This window comes from Mus caroli, chromosome 4 (assembly GCF_900094665.2).
Source record: "Mus caroli chromosome 4, CAROLI_EIJ_v1.1, whole genome shotgun sequence".
In the NCBI taxonomy this organism is placed as follows: Eukaryota; Metazoa; Chordata; class Mammalia; order Rodentia; family Muridae; genus Mus; species Mus caroli.
Window position 1 is genome coordinate 93,204,044 of NC_034573.1, and position 18,697 is coordinate 93,222,740.

Sequence of the window (18,697 nt, forward strand, 5' to 3'; positions counted from 1 at the left end):
GGAGGAAGGGATTAGGAAGTTTCCATCTCTTCAGATGATATAAATACAGTTAATAGCTGCTGGGGAAGGAAGAGACATTTTCTTTAGTGGTATAGCTTCTAGGATGGATCCTGTGTTCCTATGAGCAATCCTAATTAAAATCATTTGGTCATCAAAAAAAAAAAGACATGACAACGGAAGAAGGACTTTCTGAGAAGAGACTGGCAGGAGTTGGAGTGGACAAGGATCAAGGGGGTGAATAAGGATCATTCATATATATATAAATATAAATATATATAAATATATACATACACATATATATGAATGAAAATATAATAAACCCATTATTATGTATAATTAATATATGATATTTTATAAGAAAAAACCATTAGTACTTTATAAAGATTAACCAGTACTATGTATGAAATAAGAACTGTGAAGGTTAAATTCACCCAGAACTCTTTCAGAGTGAGCCCTCACACACTATGAACCAGCCCAAGGAGAAGCACACACACTGGGAGCTGGGAGTTTGCTATCCATCCAGGCCATAATTCCAGCACCACAAAAACCTGTCCGAGAAGCTTTCTTCCATGGCTCTTATACAAAAAAAGAAAATATAAAGAGTGAGAGCCAGGAAGATGTCTTTATAGTAAAAACTGGGACATGACATTTAAGACATCAGTGTCCACAAGGTTAATGCATCCTACAAACCCATACAATGAAGCCGGGCGTGGTGGCGCACGCCTTTAATCCCAGCACTCGGGAGGCAGAGGCAGGCGGATTTCTGAGTTCGAGGCCAGCCTGGTCTACAGAGTGAGCTCCAGGACAGCCAGAGCTATAAAGAGAAACCCTGTCTCGAAAAACCAAAAAAAAAAAAAAAAAAAAAAAAACCCATACAATGGAACAGCACCACCTCTATCATATGGCCTCTGTAAGTTTTCATTAGCTGCATGTACAGCAAAATGAAATAAACAATCCTCTTTGTGACTGTCCTTTCCCCCAGGACTAGGATGTTGCTCTGAGTCTACCTCAGAAGGCGGGGCTACCTTACAGCCATGCATACTATTAAACTTCCTCCAAAGACTGACCAGTAAGTGAAAACAGGAAGCCACCAAGCCCAAGGCAGTGCTGAGGTCTGGCTGTTCAGGAACACTCCTGGAACTTTACCCAGTACATCTGGCAGCACTGGGTTCCTTATGTGACTTCCTCCTTCCACTGTGACAGAGCCCATTCTCGGGGCTCTCTTACACTTGTCTCCTGTGTCTGATGCCTTGCCTCCATCGACAGGTTCTTTCAACTCAGTTTTCCAGTCTGGGTGAGTCTCACTATTGCTGGTACATTTAATGTAGACTAACATTATAAAACTCACCACCCTCACTGGACCTGGTGGTACATTCCTTCAACCCTAGCACTCAAGAGGCAGAGGCCACTGATCTCTGTGAGCATAAGGCCAACTTAGTCTACATTATGAGATCCAGGACAGCCAGAGCTACACAGAGAGATCCTGTCTCAAAAAACAAAAAACAAAAAACAAAAACAACAACAAAAAAAAAACGCCAAGCAAAGCCCAACTCCACAACAACAAAACCTCACCCTCGACATCTTCTAAAATTCTCTAAAACCTTTTAAGCATTCTAAAATGTTGCGTGAATAGAAAAGGCACTTGAGGGACCATGAATCAGCAATCCATTTGGAGCTGCATCTGGGTGTTTATGCAGTAGACACCTTGGGAAAGCAATTTATGTTAAAATGCCCAAAGCTGTTGCTGGGGAGAACAGGCCATGTTGATGAGGTGGCTCTTTGACATTAGTTTACACCAGAGAATGCCACAGGCAAACACAGTTCTAGGTCTGATGATTCTGCCATTGGCTATAAAGTAAGTCTCTCTAGATAATTAAGCTAAAGTTCACATGTGCCTGATGGAAGGCGGTTTTCTGGTCACATTCTACCTTCTAAGGTTACAGTCCTTCTCCGGAGAGAAAAGAGAAAAGAAAGGAAGGAGGAAGAAAAGGAGAAAAGAGGGAAGGAAGGAGGGGAGAGGAAAAAAAGAAGAGGAAGAAAAGGAGGGAGGGAGAGAGGGAGGGAAGGAAGGAAGGAGGGGAGGAGGGAGGGAGGGAGGACCAGACATAGGAAGAATACAGAGTCTGGCTACTGAGTGTCCTATCAGGTAGGATATTCTTTCCAGACTACCAGAGACTTGCTCAGAGAGAGACCCTGGTGTTCCTTTCTCCCACAGTTCCTGGGCTGGGTGGTAGTGAACTACTTACTACCTTGTAGCTGCGTCCCCTGGCCCACATCTATGTCCCCACTGACCTCAGACTTCTCAAAGCAGGTGACAGTCATAAGAATGTTGTCAAAGTCAGTGCAGCTCCACCTCAGCACGTACATCCCCTCTTCACTCCCTTCCTGCCGCAGCTTATTGATGGCATACTCTGTGCTGGAGAGAGAAGTAGGCAAGGACAGTCTCAGACCATAGAAAACAAGCTGCCAGGGACACCCAGCCACACCCTGTCACCTGCCTGGCTCCTAAAGCACGTGGTGAGAAGGAGTTTGAGACATCCAGAGCTTCCAATTTCTAGGAAAAAACTCACCTACTGCACCCAACACACAGAGGTCTGCTTGATTGTCACAAAATCTACAAAGACATGTCTCCACATCTTACCAAAAGAGTGCACCTTAATACTAGTAAGTAAGAGCAGCTAAGGATTAAGTGGAGTCCCACACTTGGCCCTTTAGGGCAGTTGGGTTCACTTCCTTTACTGCTGTGTCTTTAGTGACCACACCTGGCCGGGCTCACAGTATGAGCTTAATTGATGACAAGCGGAATAAATACCTCAGTGGTGAGTAAAAGAGTATTAGAGAACACACTTTATGCTCCTTTGTATTCCCAAATGCAGTGACTCTTGATGCCCAAAGGGCACAGAGCACGATGGGTAGAAGGGGGCTAAACCTGTCACGTGGAATACAGATGAGGACAATTCTTAAGATTTAAAGATCTGCATCCTGTCTCCCTTCAAGTGCTCAGTATTGGACAGAGTAGGAGTTGGCTATGGAGAAGTGAAGGGGTTAATCTATGAGAAGCAGAGATCAAATTAAGGGAGTAGTTGAGGCATGCTCTAAGGGCCATGGCAGGAAATGACAGGAAGGGCTGGTGGGGGTCAAGTAGCATACTTCACAAAGAAGACAGCCTCCAAGTGTATGGCCACTCACCCACCCTCAACAACTGGCCACATGCAGAGCTAAGGGGACTTCCCACCTCTAAAACCTGGGCTCTTTTCACACCAAAGGTAATTGAGAGAATTCTGGAACCAACCAGATTGGACCGTGACAGCCGTTCTGTATATTGTGGACAATCAGTGGGGGAGCCACATCAGTACAGAGGTAATGGTGGGCATCTGCAGTGAGCCGGAAGTAGCCATCCACCAGGGACACAAAGGACAAGGCTTCCTCGTGAGAAGAGAGCTTGAGTTCCTGGTGAGAGAAAACACACCACAATTACTTCACTCCCTTCTCGTGTGGCTGGCATCAACCTTCAGATACCTTTGAAAAGCAAATTTCAAATGCTCTAGAGCAGGGGGGTGGCTGGCTGATCAGACCTCTCCTGGCATACAAGCACCTTGGTTTCTTGACAGCAGAAGCCTGAGAAGTGTGTGTGAGATGCAGAGATCAAAGCAAGACTTGGCAACACGCTGGCATCCTGCTTTCATGAAAGATCAGTAGCCAAGTACTACCTGCTCAAAGGGCGGATCTATGGAGAGGCACAGTGTGAACCGCAGGCTCTGCAACCAGCCTCTTCAAGCTCACAGCATCCCCACCTGCTACCAGGCTCAAACATATTCAACTCGATGTTTTATAGCTCAAAATGGGCAACTACTGGCAATTTCACATTGTTTAATCAACAATTTGTGTCTTTAACAGGTCACTTAACCTCTGTGCCTCTCCACCACAGAGTTAACATGGGAATTAAAACAGCTGACACTTGTAAAGTTGTTAAGAGTAGCCTTCTATTTTATACCCAGGTTGTTTGTAGTACTTTGACTGCAAATACGGCTGAAATGAACCCCTTTTGTTGGTTTGGTTTTTGGTTTTTCAAGACAGGATTTCTTCATGTAGCCCTGGCTATCCTGGAACTTACTCTATAGTCCATGCTGGCTTTGAACTCAGAGACCTGACATGAATACTCTTATTCATGAGCCACTGTCTGTACCTCATAGTTTCTGGAAAACATGTTCACTGGGTTCCTAAATGAAACCCACAGAAATATTTTCAAGATTTTTGCCACAGGCTGTCAAACTGATTTCTAGGAGGTTGTCAGAAGGGCAGTCTCTCCACAGGAGAGTGTGGCGCTCTGTCTGTGCTGCCTCACTGGGCTCTTCCTTTGCGTTGTGCATTATCTTTCTGTCATTGTTTTAAGCAAAACAAGATTTCCCTGGTGCTGATGGCCTTCACTTTGTAAGCATGGCTGTCACACTAGCCTGGCCTCAACACGTGTTATCAGGGGTGACTTCCCACGACAAAAACATGTTTACTTGGCAGAGTTACCACTTTCCCTGCCAAGCTGGCCTGCTTGTCTAAGTTGTGTCCTCAAGTGATACCAGAAAAGACAAAGTGAGGTAACACCGTCTCTGCTGTCCTCGAGCCCCTGGGTGTGCCTGACACCACTGGGGCTGCTCTGTGGCCTACTCATGAGCCCAGTGCGGCTTCCTTCTACCCAGCTCAGCAGGGACACCTCTGTGGGCTCTATCTTTTCCTTTTAAGATCAGAGGTTAAGTTATGGTTAACAGTATGAGACTGCCTGGGAATGGACAGAGCCTATAGTAATAAACTTCAGGAAAAGACCTATGGCACACAAGAGTGGCCCAAACATCAGAAAGACAGAAGGAACAGAAAAAAAAATTTTGATAGATAGTACAAAGAGGCCAGGTGTTGGATCCAGCTTTGCTCTAGGGTCCTACCTAGTGCATGCATGCACAGGGCTTTCTGGGACCTTGTCCTTGTAGAGTCCCTTCTCTTCCCCCACTATTTGCTCCTTGACAAATGGGCAGCTGGTAATTTCTTGGATTGGGAATGTGGGTCTGGTTGTATAGTGGATCAATGCTCTTAAGAGAATCCAGAGAAGTAGAGACTCCCTAGGGAGGTAGAGTCTGGGAGGAATTAGATCAGCAGAAGCAACTGAAGGGAAGAAATAAGGTACCAGTGCCAGGGGAGGGCCACAAACAGAGGCTCTTATCCAGGACAGGCCTCTAACTACCACATCAACATGGTACAATAAATAAAGAACTGATCTAATTCTTTTTCCTTCTTATCCACTTTTTAATGTATATGTGCCTGTCATACATGTGCAAGTGCCCACAGTGGCCAGAAGGCGGCATTATATTTCCTAGAGCTGGAGTTACAAATGGTTTTGAGTCACTGGGGTCTTCTGGAAGAACAGCAATTACTCTTAACTGCTGGGTCATCTCTCTGGCCCACCACTCACTTACTTTATAAACTAAATACTGACACTGAAATATCTTTATGTGGTCAACAAACCCTAAAGCAGATGGACATCTGTAAGAGCCAAGCCCCTGGGATGTGCCAGCGGCCTCTGGAGCAGACGCTGAACAAACACAACTCTGGAAATCACGGCCACAGAGTCTCTCACCAGCACATCCAGGCTGGGCAGGTCCCGAGCGGGCTTACCATGTTTTTGTTGTCCTGTTTGTTAATGCTGACCACAGACTCCTTTATTACAATATGGGTGATTTCAGGGAAATAGGAAAAATTGTTCCACTCTTCCCGGAGTTTGTTTCTCTCATCATCCTTCTTGTGTTTATTATATTCCAGTTTTTTCCGCTTCAGTTTATTTTTTTCCTTTTCAACAGGAACAACCTGATAAGATAACAAAAGTGACAGGATTTAGTTAGCTTTCTCATTTTCTGTTGGCAAAAGGTCAGTGCTTCTAGCAATTTCATATAGGGCAAAGGCCCAAAGAAGAGAAAGCCAGCATGCCTGAAGTCAGAGAAACGCAGGAAATCATGGGCTTACAAACACCAGAGAATCCTGGGATTTGGTTCTCCAAGAGTCCTTGATGAGCACGGTGCATGGTTTATAGTGTGCACGCTAATGCTGGAGAGGGCTTAACGGATGTATACCAGCCTCAGGCCTCCTCAACTCCAGACTGACTGTGCCCAACCAGACAGCAGATCTTCCCAAATACAACAAATGGTCAAAACCCAAGCTCCTCCTGCTACCAATGTTTTGACTTTAGACTAGTGCCTAAGTGAGGCTTCAAGAGATAAGAATTCATCTCAACAACTGATACCCTAAAGAGTACATACGTGCACAAAGTTATCTAAGTGACTAGCATGAGCTCTGCATGACAGCGTCCACATTAACTTCCAGACATCTCTGAGCCACCATTTCCCAGCCATAAAATATCAACTTATAATATCAATCTTCATGAGATTAGGCACATGCCTATCTATATGTTAATTACTATGCAGAAAGTACTTGGTAACTTGGTATTGTTATTTTAGCATGAGAATAAAGCAGGAGGAGAAAATTAATCTTATATTTAATATTACTTGTAGTAATAACTATGCAGCTATAGTAATTCAGACAACAGTTATTATTATTAGCCAGGTTTGGTGTCAACACACCATCTAGCTCTCTGAACAACCATATGAATCAGATATAGTAACTGCAGTCAGCCAATTGATTTCTTGGGTTCCACGTCCACCGAGTGTGTGTGCACAGATTCAACAGCCAATGCGCAAAATGTCAGGCCTATAATATTGTGTATGTGCCATAGACTCTTTTATTGTCATTATTCCCCAAATAGTGCAGTGTAACAATTTATGTAGCATTTACATAATGTTAGGTATTATAAGGCAACCTGGAAAAAACAAATGTATACAGAAGGATGTACAGGTTGCATAAAAATACTGTATCATTACCTATGAGACCTGAGCATAGGCAGATTTTGGTATCTACACAGAATCCTGACCAATACCTGCATCCAGGTAGTAAGAGATGACAGTATCTCCATTTGACAGATGAGTCCTATGCACCTACTTGGGTAGAATAACCCTCCTAAGGCCATTTAAATACAAGGAGTGGAGCTGAAATTTGAACATGTCTCCTTAGATTTCAACTCACGTTATTACCTCATTTGACAAAGATAAAGGGCTGCAGATGTCACTCAGCAGCAGATCACTTGCCTAATCGTCAGGCCCTAGATTTGATTCCAGCACTATAATTACAAGTAAAAGTGCGGGAGGGGCCCGCAGCATGTTCATGGCCCTCATGGCCCTTGATTCGATCCCCAGTACAACAAAACACTCAATCAAGCTTCATAACACAAAGGAGTTATCTATTTCATGACGTTAAAGACTGGCTAGATTCAGTTCCTGCCTTAACTGTGCCACAGTTGTGTTGTGAGTGATGAGAGATGAGTGGCCTCCAGCTGAGTTGATTTAATGTAGCCTACAAGGTGAGGTTATGAAAACAGGTGATTCTGACAGGCTCAACAGCACATTCCCTTGATGACGCTGGATATTCTCTTTTATTTTTTTCATCAGACACCCACACCCACTTACATTTGGTTTCTGCCGCCACTGGATCCCGAGATTTCCAGTCACCATGACTTCATAGAGAACATTGCCACTGTCATTCGAATGGCACCGACTCAATTCATTTTCTGATGATATCAGTAGCATAGAAGTCTCAAATATTTCAGCTCCATAATGTTTTGTCAAAGTTTCCAAGGTAGCCAGGTATTTCACCTTCAGGTCATGTGTAGACACACTGCTGTCACAGATGGTCTTGTTGTTAAATTCCTTCAAGAAATCCTTGAAAACATTATTTATTCGCATCCTGGTAAGGAGGTTCCTCTGTCTGATGGATTTATTCAATGTTTCTGGAATATATCGCTTGTAGCTAAAAGAAAATAATTTTTATATATACAGGTTAGCAAGAAATGATTAGAAATCTGCCTCTATGACTTTCCTTGTATGTTTAGGCAAACGAGAAAACAGCATCTATTCCCCGAGGACCATGGATATAAACGGCTGTGAAGAGATAGACACAATCCTGACAGAGAGCGTGCATGGCATCACGAGTTCCACAGATGTCAGCAGAACTGGAGCCCCTGGCACAACACAGACAGAAAAGCTGAGTCATCTAGATTTCTGCTTGCTAGTGTAGGGCTCTGTGCACATTAGAACACTCATATGCACCGGTAAACTGAGCACTGGGATCATGTTCACATCTGTAATCCAGCACTGGGGAGCTGGGGTAGAGGTAAGAGGACCAGGAGTTCAAGGCTATCCTCAGTAGGAGAGAGAATTGCTTGAGGGTGAGTTAGAATGTTCTGAAAAGCATCAAGCTGTGCTTTAATCTCCTCCGGAGATTAACACATTCTACGATGCCTGCCTGTCTGCATCCTGTTTGCTAAAAATTATATAATTTCTTATGAAAATGATTAGAAACTCACAAATGTCAAATACAAAACAGTATCTACCATGTGACTGTATCCACAAGTTCCCTAAGCTTTGTTACTTATCCCAGGCTCTCTAGCAATCAGATCTCAACACAAGGCCATGCTAAACAGGCAGGAGATAGTCTGAAAAAGATCATGACTAATACCCCTGAAAGAGCAAAGGTTTACTTTAGTTCTTTCTATATTTTGTCCACTGGGACAAGCAAAGGGAAACTGGCCCAAAGAATCCCTATAACAATACTGAGGCATACTGTGAACTCTCAGACCAATCTTCAGCAAATAGTACAGTTTTTCTCTTAAAAGTAATATAATAGAATTACAGAATAGTTGTCAACTTAAGCCACCTGAAAAAATAAAACACAAGGAGTGAAGGTCACATAGAAATGACTTGGAAAGTATCTAATACCCCTGCCTGAGGAGCAACTGGATACTGACAACACAAGGAGAAATGGAGATCACCTCATGACATGTACATAGCACTCTCATCAACTCTCCTTTCATATGCAGCGGTGGACCTGGGGGTGACCCCACTTCTGTGGTACTGCGGAAGGAACTAGGAACTCAAGCGTGTGAGACGAGAGCTCTGGCATTGCGCCCTGCGCTGTATCCTTTGTAAATACCCTCTTTAAAATGGGATTGCCTTTTCTTTTCAGCCCTTCTTATTTTATTTTTTTTTTATTTGAGACCAGGTCTCATTATGTAATCCTGGCTGTCTTAGAACTTGCTGTGTGGACCAGGTTGGCCTCAAACTCAAGAGATCGTCCAGCCTCTGTCTCTGCCTCTGCCTCCCAAGGGCTGGGACCAAGGCATGTGCCACCAGCCCAGCTTGTGCTATCTCACAGCTCATTGGTGAGTGGAGAGATGATTCAATTTCAGAGATAGACTGAAATTACGCAGACAAAATATTAATCTCAAGCCACACTTATATAAAATTTTCTGTAACAAATAACTGACCGTCCCTCCTATTAGAAGTAACAGCTCCCAGACCACAGAGTGCAGATTAAAGAAGGCAGTTCCAACAGGCAGCAGTGTCACCGTGGGAAAGACAGGAAGCATGCAGATCACTCATCTGCCTGGATATTTCACTCTAGTTCACATTTCTGAGATTATTAGTTAGCATAAAACATATCAAGCCATAATTTTCAATGTGCTGCTCAGTACAAATATTCAAAGATTTGATTCATGCAAAGAGATGTCAGAAAAACAGTGCAGCAGTCAAACAAGATATAGGAAAGCATATAAAATAACATTACAGTTAGGTGAGGTGGAACACGCCTGTAATCTCAGACATATGAAAGCATATAAAATAACATTACAGTTAGGTGAGGTGGAACACGCCTGTAATCTCAGTACTTGGAGGTACTTGAGGTATGAAGAACACGAGTTTGAGGCTAGCCTGAGCTACACACAGCAAGACTGTGTTTCAAAACCAATGTCCCAAATCAGTACCAGGTGCCTACAACCGACTCGGGTCATCAGGAAGGCGTACCTGATGTCTTTGGGAAGTTCCGGCAACTGCATCTTCTTCATCATGGCATAGTGGGAGATGGCCAGGACCGCCATGCCCAGGCACTCATTCTCAATATCATGTCCGTCTTGCTCCGTCTTGGGGTCCCGAATGGGAGCCAGGCATTTGATCAAATCATACTGTCCCTTGGGAGCAGAGAAGAGAAAAACTGAGTCACCACCTAAGCTTTAGGAGCCACCATGCTGACCTAGATGGCCAAAAAGGGCTGGCCAAAATGCCACCCAGCAAAGAGAGGCATCAGTGTGTCTCCAGGATCAAGGCTGTTCCCACTCAAGTGGAGCACAAGGCAGCTAAGAATGTGTTCTCCTAGATGACTTCATTCATTCATCTATCCATTCATTTAGTGAGTATTTACTGAGTATCTGTCAAGGTGCTGGTGAAGAACACAGATTCACAGCCCCCTTCCCCCCACCCTTCATGGGGCCTCTAAATGAACAATGCCTAAACACTGTGACTATTAGGTCTCAACTGCAGCAGAGCAAGGCAGGTGACACTGGGCTGACAGCATTAATTTCATAAGTATGTAGTATTATGGGTTTGGAGACAGGGGAAGGAGTTACAATCCACAGAGCATCATTACCACAAACCATTAGTTTGTTCCACGTGTGTTATTCACATTTCTAGTACAGAAGAATGCCATGGGAGTACACTATCTCACAGATGGAGCGAGGAACATAGCATCCCACAAAGCAATGGGGACTTTACAAACAAACAAAAAATAAAGTATGTAAAACTGGACTAAAACCAGTACCCACAGCTAGCCTTGTTCAGAGCAATGATGGGCAGTGCAGGCTCACACTCCCTAGCCGCTAAGCTCCCTGCCAGACATGTGAGTTGTTCCTTTACTTCACCTTAGTCCTCACAACAGCCCTGTCAGAGTCCCACTAGGGGAGGAATCTAACTCAGAGCACAACATCCGGTCCGCTCTGAAGAAGAGAAACAGGAAGCACTAATGTTAGATGCTTGCAAAAAAAAAAAAAAAAAAAAAAAAAAAAAAAAAAAAAAAAAAAAAGCGAGTCAAATCGAAGAGAGGCATGGAATGCTGAGCTGAGCTAAAGCCCGATCCTGACTCCCCGCGCCTTTCCTCAACACTCCCACAGCCCACCACTCTCTGCTAGGCATTCCCACACCGAGGAGGCTGAGCTTCCCAGCCGCTTCCTATCCAGGCAAGAGGGGATCTGGCAGAGTGGTTTCTACTGACTCACTTTCCCTGAAAGCACTTCTCAGTTTCACATTACTGTTTTGTTTTGTTTTGTTAGGGGTGAGATAGGCTGAAGTTCTTTCTGTCCATAGTAGGAGTTTTTTCTTTCAGGTTAAAGCAAGGTCACTGGCCATTTCCACAAAGTTTTGAGAAAGAAGAATAATTTATACCAACAGTACTGGAGGAGCAAAAACTCTGATGCTGAGATCTTGGAAGAGGAGGGAGAACCTGACTGTGAGCACTCTACCCTCAAGTAACTGACACTGAGCCTCCTGAAGGTGAGACGCTAAAGCAAGGATGAAGCCATCCTTGAAGCAGGGCAATCTCCTCCTTCCTTCATGAGTTCTCCCAGTTCAAGCCGCTCCACAGGCTCTATCACTAAAGTCTGTCCCTTTCTGCTCTATTTTTAAAGTCAGAGTCTCACTGTGTAACCCAGGCTGACTTCAAACTCACAACCTGAGTCTTTAAAGTGCTGAGATTACCACACTTCACAAGTCTGAGATGGAATGCCTGACCCTTATGATTTTCTGTGCACTATCTATGTATCATTTACAAACTCACTGTTTGTTTTTTGTCTAACTTGAATATACAATGGGGACAGAGAGAAACCATATTGTTTTGTCCAAGTATCCAGTGTCTTGGCAAATACAATCGCAGAAAGCAAACCAGACACAGACACCTGTGTAACTTGATGCTCCATCAATGAATTGATATGAAGCCATTCAAGATGAGTCGGACAAGATCTCACTATAGCCATGGCCGTGTGTGTGTGTGTGTGTGTGTGTGTGTGTGTGTGTGTGTACAGACCAGGCTGGCCTCAACTTTGCTGTAGTTCTGCCTCTGACTATAAAATGCTGCAATTGCAGGTACACATCACCATGTCCAGCCAGATCAATATTTATAATGGATATCTAAAAAATGAGAAGGAAGATGAAAATAAGATGAATAAAGAAGTGGTTTATAAATAACATGGGCATTATGGTATTTCCAAATTCAGTATACATGGGGTAATAGAAAATTGACATCGAAATCAGGAAACATTGCATCAAACATGCTAGCTATCCCGGAGCAATGCAATTCCAGGCACCTCCAGCCTCTCTTGGCCTGGCTGCTACCTCACTTCCCTTCAGCAGCTACTCTGTGCCCTCTCATGTAGAATACAGATGATAAGCAAAGTGGTAGAAAGCAGTGGAAAGAAAGTAACTGGCGTGGAAGGCCCATAGCTAGGAGCCTATGGCCTTCCCAGTCACCTGGGCAACAACATCTGGTGCCACTAAGCACAGCTGCACAGGGACTCTCAGCCCCACCAGGCCTCACATTCCTCACAAACTTTAGATCTCCTAGCTCAAGCTCCCTACCTGTGCAAACAGATACTCCAGTGAACTGGCATCAAGGAGTGGGGTTGCTTCTGGAACCCTTTTCTTCTCATAGCCGTTTTTCTGCTTCTTTGGAGAATGTCGCCACACAGACTGTTCGTTGTCATTGGTTCCGTGCCAGTTGGTAAAGTAGAACCTAAAAGACAGTATAAAAATGTCAACTGTGGTGGAGGAGTCCCTGGACTGCTTGTCTGGGAGAAGTGTCTATCTAGAGTAGCCCTTGCTGAAGCTGAACTGCCCTGAGGAAACTGAAGACACCAGCCTTGCACCCTCAACTCTCACTACCCTGAGCCAACATGCCTTCTCTCTCTTCCAAGTGTGCTCTCACATGTACCTCAGCACCTCTCTTGGGGCAGGAGGATAGAGTGATGTCCTGGTGGTCACAGTACAATTCTTCTGACCTACATAATGCCGTCCATACCTTCCTAGGTGAAAACACCACCTGCCGCCTACAACTAGCTGCTCCTTCACAGCTCTAGTTCTGCTGGGCTGCCCGGCCTGAGCTCTCTCCATTGTGGTCCTACCACTTCTGAAATCAAGCTCTGTCCTACAATCAACAATACAGTAGTGTTTCTCAGGTCTCAAATGGCTGTTACTGAATTCGTGATGTATTTTACAATGAGCAAAGCTTCAAAGATGAAACACAAAATCATCAGGCTAAAAGAAAGCAGCACTTTCCCCTTGATCCACCTACTCCTAACAGCAAAACCTGCAGGCAGACTTCATTGTTTCCTCTGTGCAGATGAGAAAAACTCAAGCTCACTGAGGTGAGGTGACCTAACCCTCCGAGCCTGACTCACTACTACTTTGGCCTGCTACCTGTTGGGGAGACAGAATGGGTTCTAAGCTGTCTGAGAGTGGCTGAACCAAAGTGGTCCAGCTGTCTTCAGGCTACAGACTCAGCTCTGTCTGGGACTCTCTCCCAAATATGCCAGTAAGTTGACAGAAAAGCAGCCATTTCACTGAGAAGCAATAAACAACTCCCACCCTAAAGAGCTGCTATGAAAGTCTGATGACAACAACAGAGCCAGCACAGGACACAGAGGACTCTCGGGCATAGCCTCTGCCCTCTGAGTTCCCTGCCCCACAATAATACAAAACAACAGGAAGTGGGACACATGTCACAAGCAGAACTACACTGCAGCGTTCACAGGCCTCACATCTCTTTTCCTCTATAAATATCTGTCAAGAGTTACATTTCACAGCTTGACTTAAGCTCAGTTTAATGTGATAAATGTGATAAAACATACACATTTCATGGACGCCTGATGATATGGTGAGCCCTTAACACCATGTTTAATAGGTAACTTGTCCAGGATAATGAATGCCATACTAGAATTCCAACCTTTTGACACTGCAATATAACATTATCATCTACAAGTGTGTTGAAGCACCCTCATAGTTATCCTGGGATGCACACAACCTGCAGGCTACAGGTTGGACATGCTTGGCTCTAGAACACGGATGGCAAACAGGTACGTGGATGAGGCAAGATGCTTCTGCAAGAACAAGATGACTGGCTGAATTAGCTAGGAAACAAACAGGTACATTTTGAAACAGTGTGAGCAAAGTGAGAGCTCCCTGACGGCAGGCCACAGCTGTCTAGCTCAGCACCAAATCCCCAGAGCCACAGAGCAGGTGCTAACTGCGTGCTTCACTGATAAACAACAAATTCAAGGAGTAGGGTCAACATGGGCAGGGCAGGATGGAACTATTACTTTAAAGGTAAAAAACAGTGTTGTAGCTTTCCATGGTTGTGCACAGCCTGTCTTCTCTGAAGCTCATGAAAGGAACTAGGAGACTATCAGTGTCTTGAATGCAGAAACAACCACAAGCTGCACAAACTACACCAGGTCTCCAAAGCAGATGGTAGACTATCCCCTTAAGTTCCATGTATGTTCTAGGAGACCAGATTTCAACTGGTGGACCCACCAATGCAGTGGCTTATGCTTATGTGAGCCTGGGCCCTATAGTATACTCTTCACAAGGAGAGCGGAGCACAGCAGAAAGGAGTCAGTGAAGCTCCACTCTTCCCATAATGGGAAGGGAATGACCCACCTGGCCAGCTACAAAGGTTCAACCAGGGCCCTGACTGCAGAGCACATAGGCCAGGCACAGTCTGGTAGATACAGAACCATGTGAGGACCACAAGCATTATGAACAGCATGGCAGGTTCCCTGCAAGCTTGCTGAGAGAAGCACTGAAGACAGGTACTCTCTGAACCAATCCAGCCTATACACACTCCTTCCACATCCATCTAGGACCTTTACATTGGAAAGCCAGGTTCAGTGGTGGTGCTTAAAATTGCAGTAATTTGGAAGGCTTCTGCAGGAAGACTGCAAGTTCAAGGCTAGCCAAGTTGCCTAGGATACATTTGGAGGTGGGGGTGGGGTGCTTGCTTCCTCAGCACAAATAATAAAATTGGAACGCTACAGAGATAAGCATGGATCCAGTGCAAGGGTGACACACACATCTGCGAACTGTTCCAGACTTAAAAATAAAAGATGATTACCAATATTAAAACTGTAATTGCTAATAGAGCAAAACTAGAAAAGTAACAAGCCACCATGCCTGGCTTTGTATATTGGTGCTGGGTGGGACCCACACCCAGGCCCTCGAAAGCACTTCACTGACTAGGCCAGATCCAACATAACATAAAATTCTCAAAACCTATCAATTTACTGCTAAAAAAAATTACCAGGCTGCTTACTGAACTTTGTATAAGTAAGTCCTGATAATACGATAACAGTTAAAATGGAGTGGGAGTGAGTGAGTGCGGCATCCACAGAGCACACACACCCTTTCAGAATGATGGGGAAGGAAGGAAGGAGAGAGCAACACCAGCCATATAGAACCTGACATTTCCAGAGAGACACTAGAGATGACTACACATTCTTGGTTTACATTTAAACTCTGGACCTGATGAGACGTTTTTTAAGTTTCTACAGAATTTTACTGAAGTCGGTGATTGTCACATGTGGTTTTTTTTTTTTTCCCTGAAAACAAGTAAATATGGCTGTCTTACATTAACGTACACCATAAACAACCATCCACATCATTAAAAGAGAAAGGCATGACTAAAATAGAGCTGGGATGGCCCTGTGACAGTCACTAGACTTGTTTTCTTACTGCACTTCTTCAGTGGTTAGAGTACCAGCTCTCAAGCTCTTTGTAGACTGTTCCACCACAAATGTCTGCACTGAGGGTGGTATCTTTCCCCAGCTTCAAAGAGGCTGTGGTAACAAAGCAATATCCTGTTAAAGCACACTGGCAGGGGTAAAGTCCAGGTGACAGAACTGAAGTCTCGCACTTCCTAGCAGCTAACAGAATGGTGAGCAGCTAAACGCCACCTGTAGCCATGAAGACAAGCCCCTGCCGCACTACCAAGAGGATTTACTAGGTGTGGAACTTCACCAACTCCTTTCTCATTGGAGTCCAACAGCTTTTCCTCTGGAATAATGGGAGTTTTGAGTCAGGCAAGCTTGGGTCTTTTGTAAATGCTAAATGCTGCCACACTGGACTGTGATCTAAGTAAAAAAGCCTACTGGGAAAGAATTAGATCTCAAGGGCATGTCCCTGTCTAAGTTTCTAGCTGCACCTTCCACCTCACAGTTTTGATCACAGAACCAGCCCCAGGCTGTGGGAAGTAAGATCAGCGTGAGAAAAGGAAACTAATATAGTGAGAAGGCTCAGCTGGGAGGGCTGAAAGGTCCCCTATAACCAGGTAAGAATCTCACAGGCACACAGCTCTCCCCACAAGGTGAGAACTTAGATGAGTGCCAAAAGAGGATTCAGCCTCGCAGACAATCAACATTTAACGAAGGCGACAGATGGAGACTCTGGAGACCCTAGAGATTCTGGAAGGTGTTTCTAGGGTGACCTGGCACCCTCCTAGCGTCTGAGCTGATCTACTGCCTTAACCATATCTACACAGATCAAGGTTCTTTTCAGAAAGGGCCTAGCCTACTTATAAGCTTCCTGGCTAAGCATACATTAGCTTGTGCTTCACTGCCATCTAAAGTGGTTCCATTCCCACAACATTTCCTCAATACACTTACAAAGTCAAAAGTGTGTGTGAATGGAAGCACCAGCAGTCTATGTGACCTTGGGACATTTAACAAAATCTCTGGTGTGGGAGAAAAGTGAACTGCTCAACAGAACACGAAGGATAAGAGCAATGAGAGTCCAATGTTGTCAGGAGTGGATCAAAGCACCACTCCCTGAGAGGAGGGCTGAGCACTTATTTCTGTTACCTCTTCAGGTGACATACAGAATGCTTCTTAGCCATAGCCTTTAGTAGGAAACATGTTTATCACAACTTAGTATATGCATATATATTTCACACCTCAGAAGTTTTAAAATACAATGACCTTAGAATATTAGGAGTGTGTGTGTGTGTTTAGTTCTTGTTTCTTTCTATTGTTTTTTAAGTGCTGGTTATAACCCATTATGCTAAACCTACAACCATGACTCACCGTGTGGAAAACTTTGCTAGAAGGCTTGAACTCTATCTAAAACAATCTTCATATCATGTTTATAAAATGTGAGAGGTGATCAAATTCACTCTGAATCACACTGCAACACAGAAAATGTCCCTTCTTGAATGAGAAGCAAACAAATAAAGTAACTCTAGCACTTCTTCCTAAGTGGCTCAGGGCCCCTGGCCAAACACTGCCCCAGGTAACATGAGCGAGTAACCCTCTGGCGCCAGGTCTCTGTGCTATACCTCATGCGGTAGTGGAGCCGGAGAGACATTTTGTCATCCACAGTGATGATTCGGTTCGGAGCGTACCAGAGCTTGGTGCTCTCATCATACAGGGCGAAGAGGTTGTGACAGAGAGGAGAGATACCTGAGAAGAGAGGACATGGCTAAGTTACAGGCAGATGCACTTGGCCATCTGTTTCCAAAGAGTAACACACAACGATAAGGAATTCTCTCATCCAGAAACAATCTCTGTCGCCTGCATCCTCTCAGCGCAGATGCAACTCTCAGCAATGTTCACTCAGGGGATTTTAATCACGTTAATGGAGAATCACAGCTCCCTGGGAGCATGTACAGCGGCTCCTGGCAAACCAAATTAAAGACATTTAAAAATAAAATGATACAATTCTCATTACAGGAGTCTTACCAAACTTGGATTAAAAGAAAAAAGGGCTATCTCAGAGGCCCACAGATTCCATCTGATATGTCCCTTTTAAATCATAGCAAGGGAAAAGACATCTGAGGAAGGTAGGAATTCCTCAATCTGTTCCCTACAATTTTAAACAATTCTGACACTGATTATACATTATATATGCAAAGTTGTTTCTGGCCACCATACAAACTGCATATTAGAATAAATAAACAAAGTGACTTTGTCAGTGATTAAAATGTATTATAGTTAATATTTAAATAGACTTAAGTACTCTCTACACTATAATATATTTATTCACATTAACTAGCAAGAAGAATTCTTAACAAAGCTGGCCCAAGAGTGTCCCACCTTCCTACTACACTATGTGCTCCTTTAATAATAACCAGCATGGTGGGGAAGCCAGATTAGGAAATAAATGCCTTGCTTCTGGGCCTATCAGGAGCCAAACAATGAGAGCTAAAAGAAAAACTTTAAGAGTTAGGTGAAAATGTAAAGGAAAGCGCACTGCCCCAACACCACTTACTGCAATTACCAAAGAGAGCTATAAAAATCTATAACATTCAGTGTTTATGTATTTTCAAATTAACAGAAGAGTTACCATCTATTCTGTACACACTGGGCTGAGGAACATATAACCCTACTGTCAGATCCTAACAAACTACCATCTAGTGAGAGTTACTTAAAAATATGGCCCCCTTTTCCCACATTACACAGAGCTCAGTCCATTTAATCCCTTGTAGTAGTACTAGGGTAGTAAGAGCCTACCACATTCTTCCCCTGTAACATAAAGACCCTAATGTAAAGCACTTTAGGCAAAATGATGTGTATAGGGAAGTAAATGAGGCCTCCAGACAAGCTATGTTACTAGCAAGATCTTAAACTAACTACAACATTCCCACAATGTTGCTCTCAAAGCTAAAGGCCTAGGCAGAGCATGGCCCAGGCTCTGCAGCATCACAGCAAGTTAACCTCATCACGATAAGTAGATCTACTACA

General features: G+C 44.1%; 1 protein-coding gene and 1 non-coding gene across 2 annotated transcripts in view; one reads left to right on the forward strand and one right to left on the reverse strand.

Annotated features, from left to right (window-relative positions):
• Window positions 1-18,697, reverse strand: part of Jak1 (Janus kinase 1) — a 111,143-nt gene that overhangs the window by 18,769 nt on the left and 73,677 nt on the right. The window contains exons 4-10 of the mRNA XM_021159432.2: window positions 17,293-17,416; window positions 12,549-12,702; window positions 9,951-10,114; window positions 7,560-7,899; window positions 5,662-5,850; window positions 3,293-3,450; window positions 2,293-2,416 (exon numbers count right to left, since the gene is read on the reverse strand). Of these exons, the coding sequence (XP_021015091.1) occupies window positions 2,293-2,416; window positions 3,293-3,450; window positions 5,662-5,850; window positions 7,560-7,899; window positions 9,951-10,114; window positions 12,549-12,702; window positions 17,293-17,416 (1,253 nt within the window). The remainder of the gene's footprint in view (window positions 1-2,292; window positions 2,417-3,292; window positions 3,451-5,661; window positions 5,851-7,559; window positions 7,900-9,950; window positions 10,115-12,548; window positions 12,703-17,292; window positions 17,417-18,697) is intronic.
• On the forward strand, window positions 14,958-15,061 carry LOC115030922. The gene has a single exon (XR_003836522.1). It is a non-coding gene; the product is annotated as a U6 spliceosomal RNA (small nuclear RNA).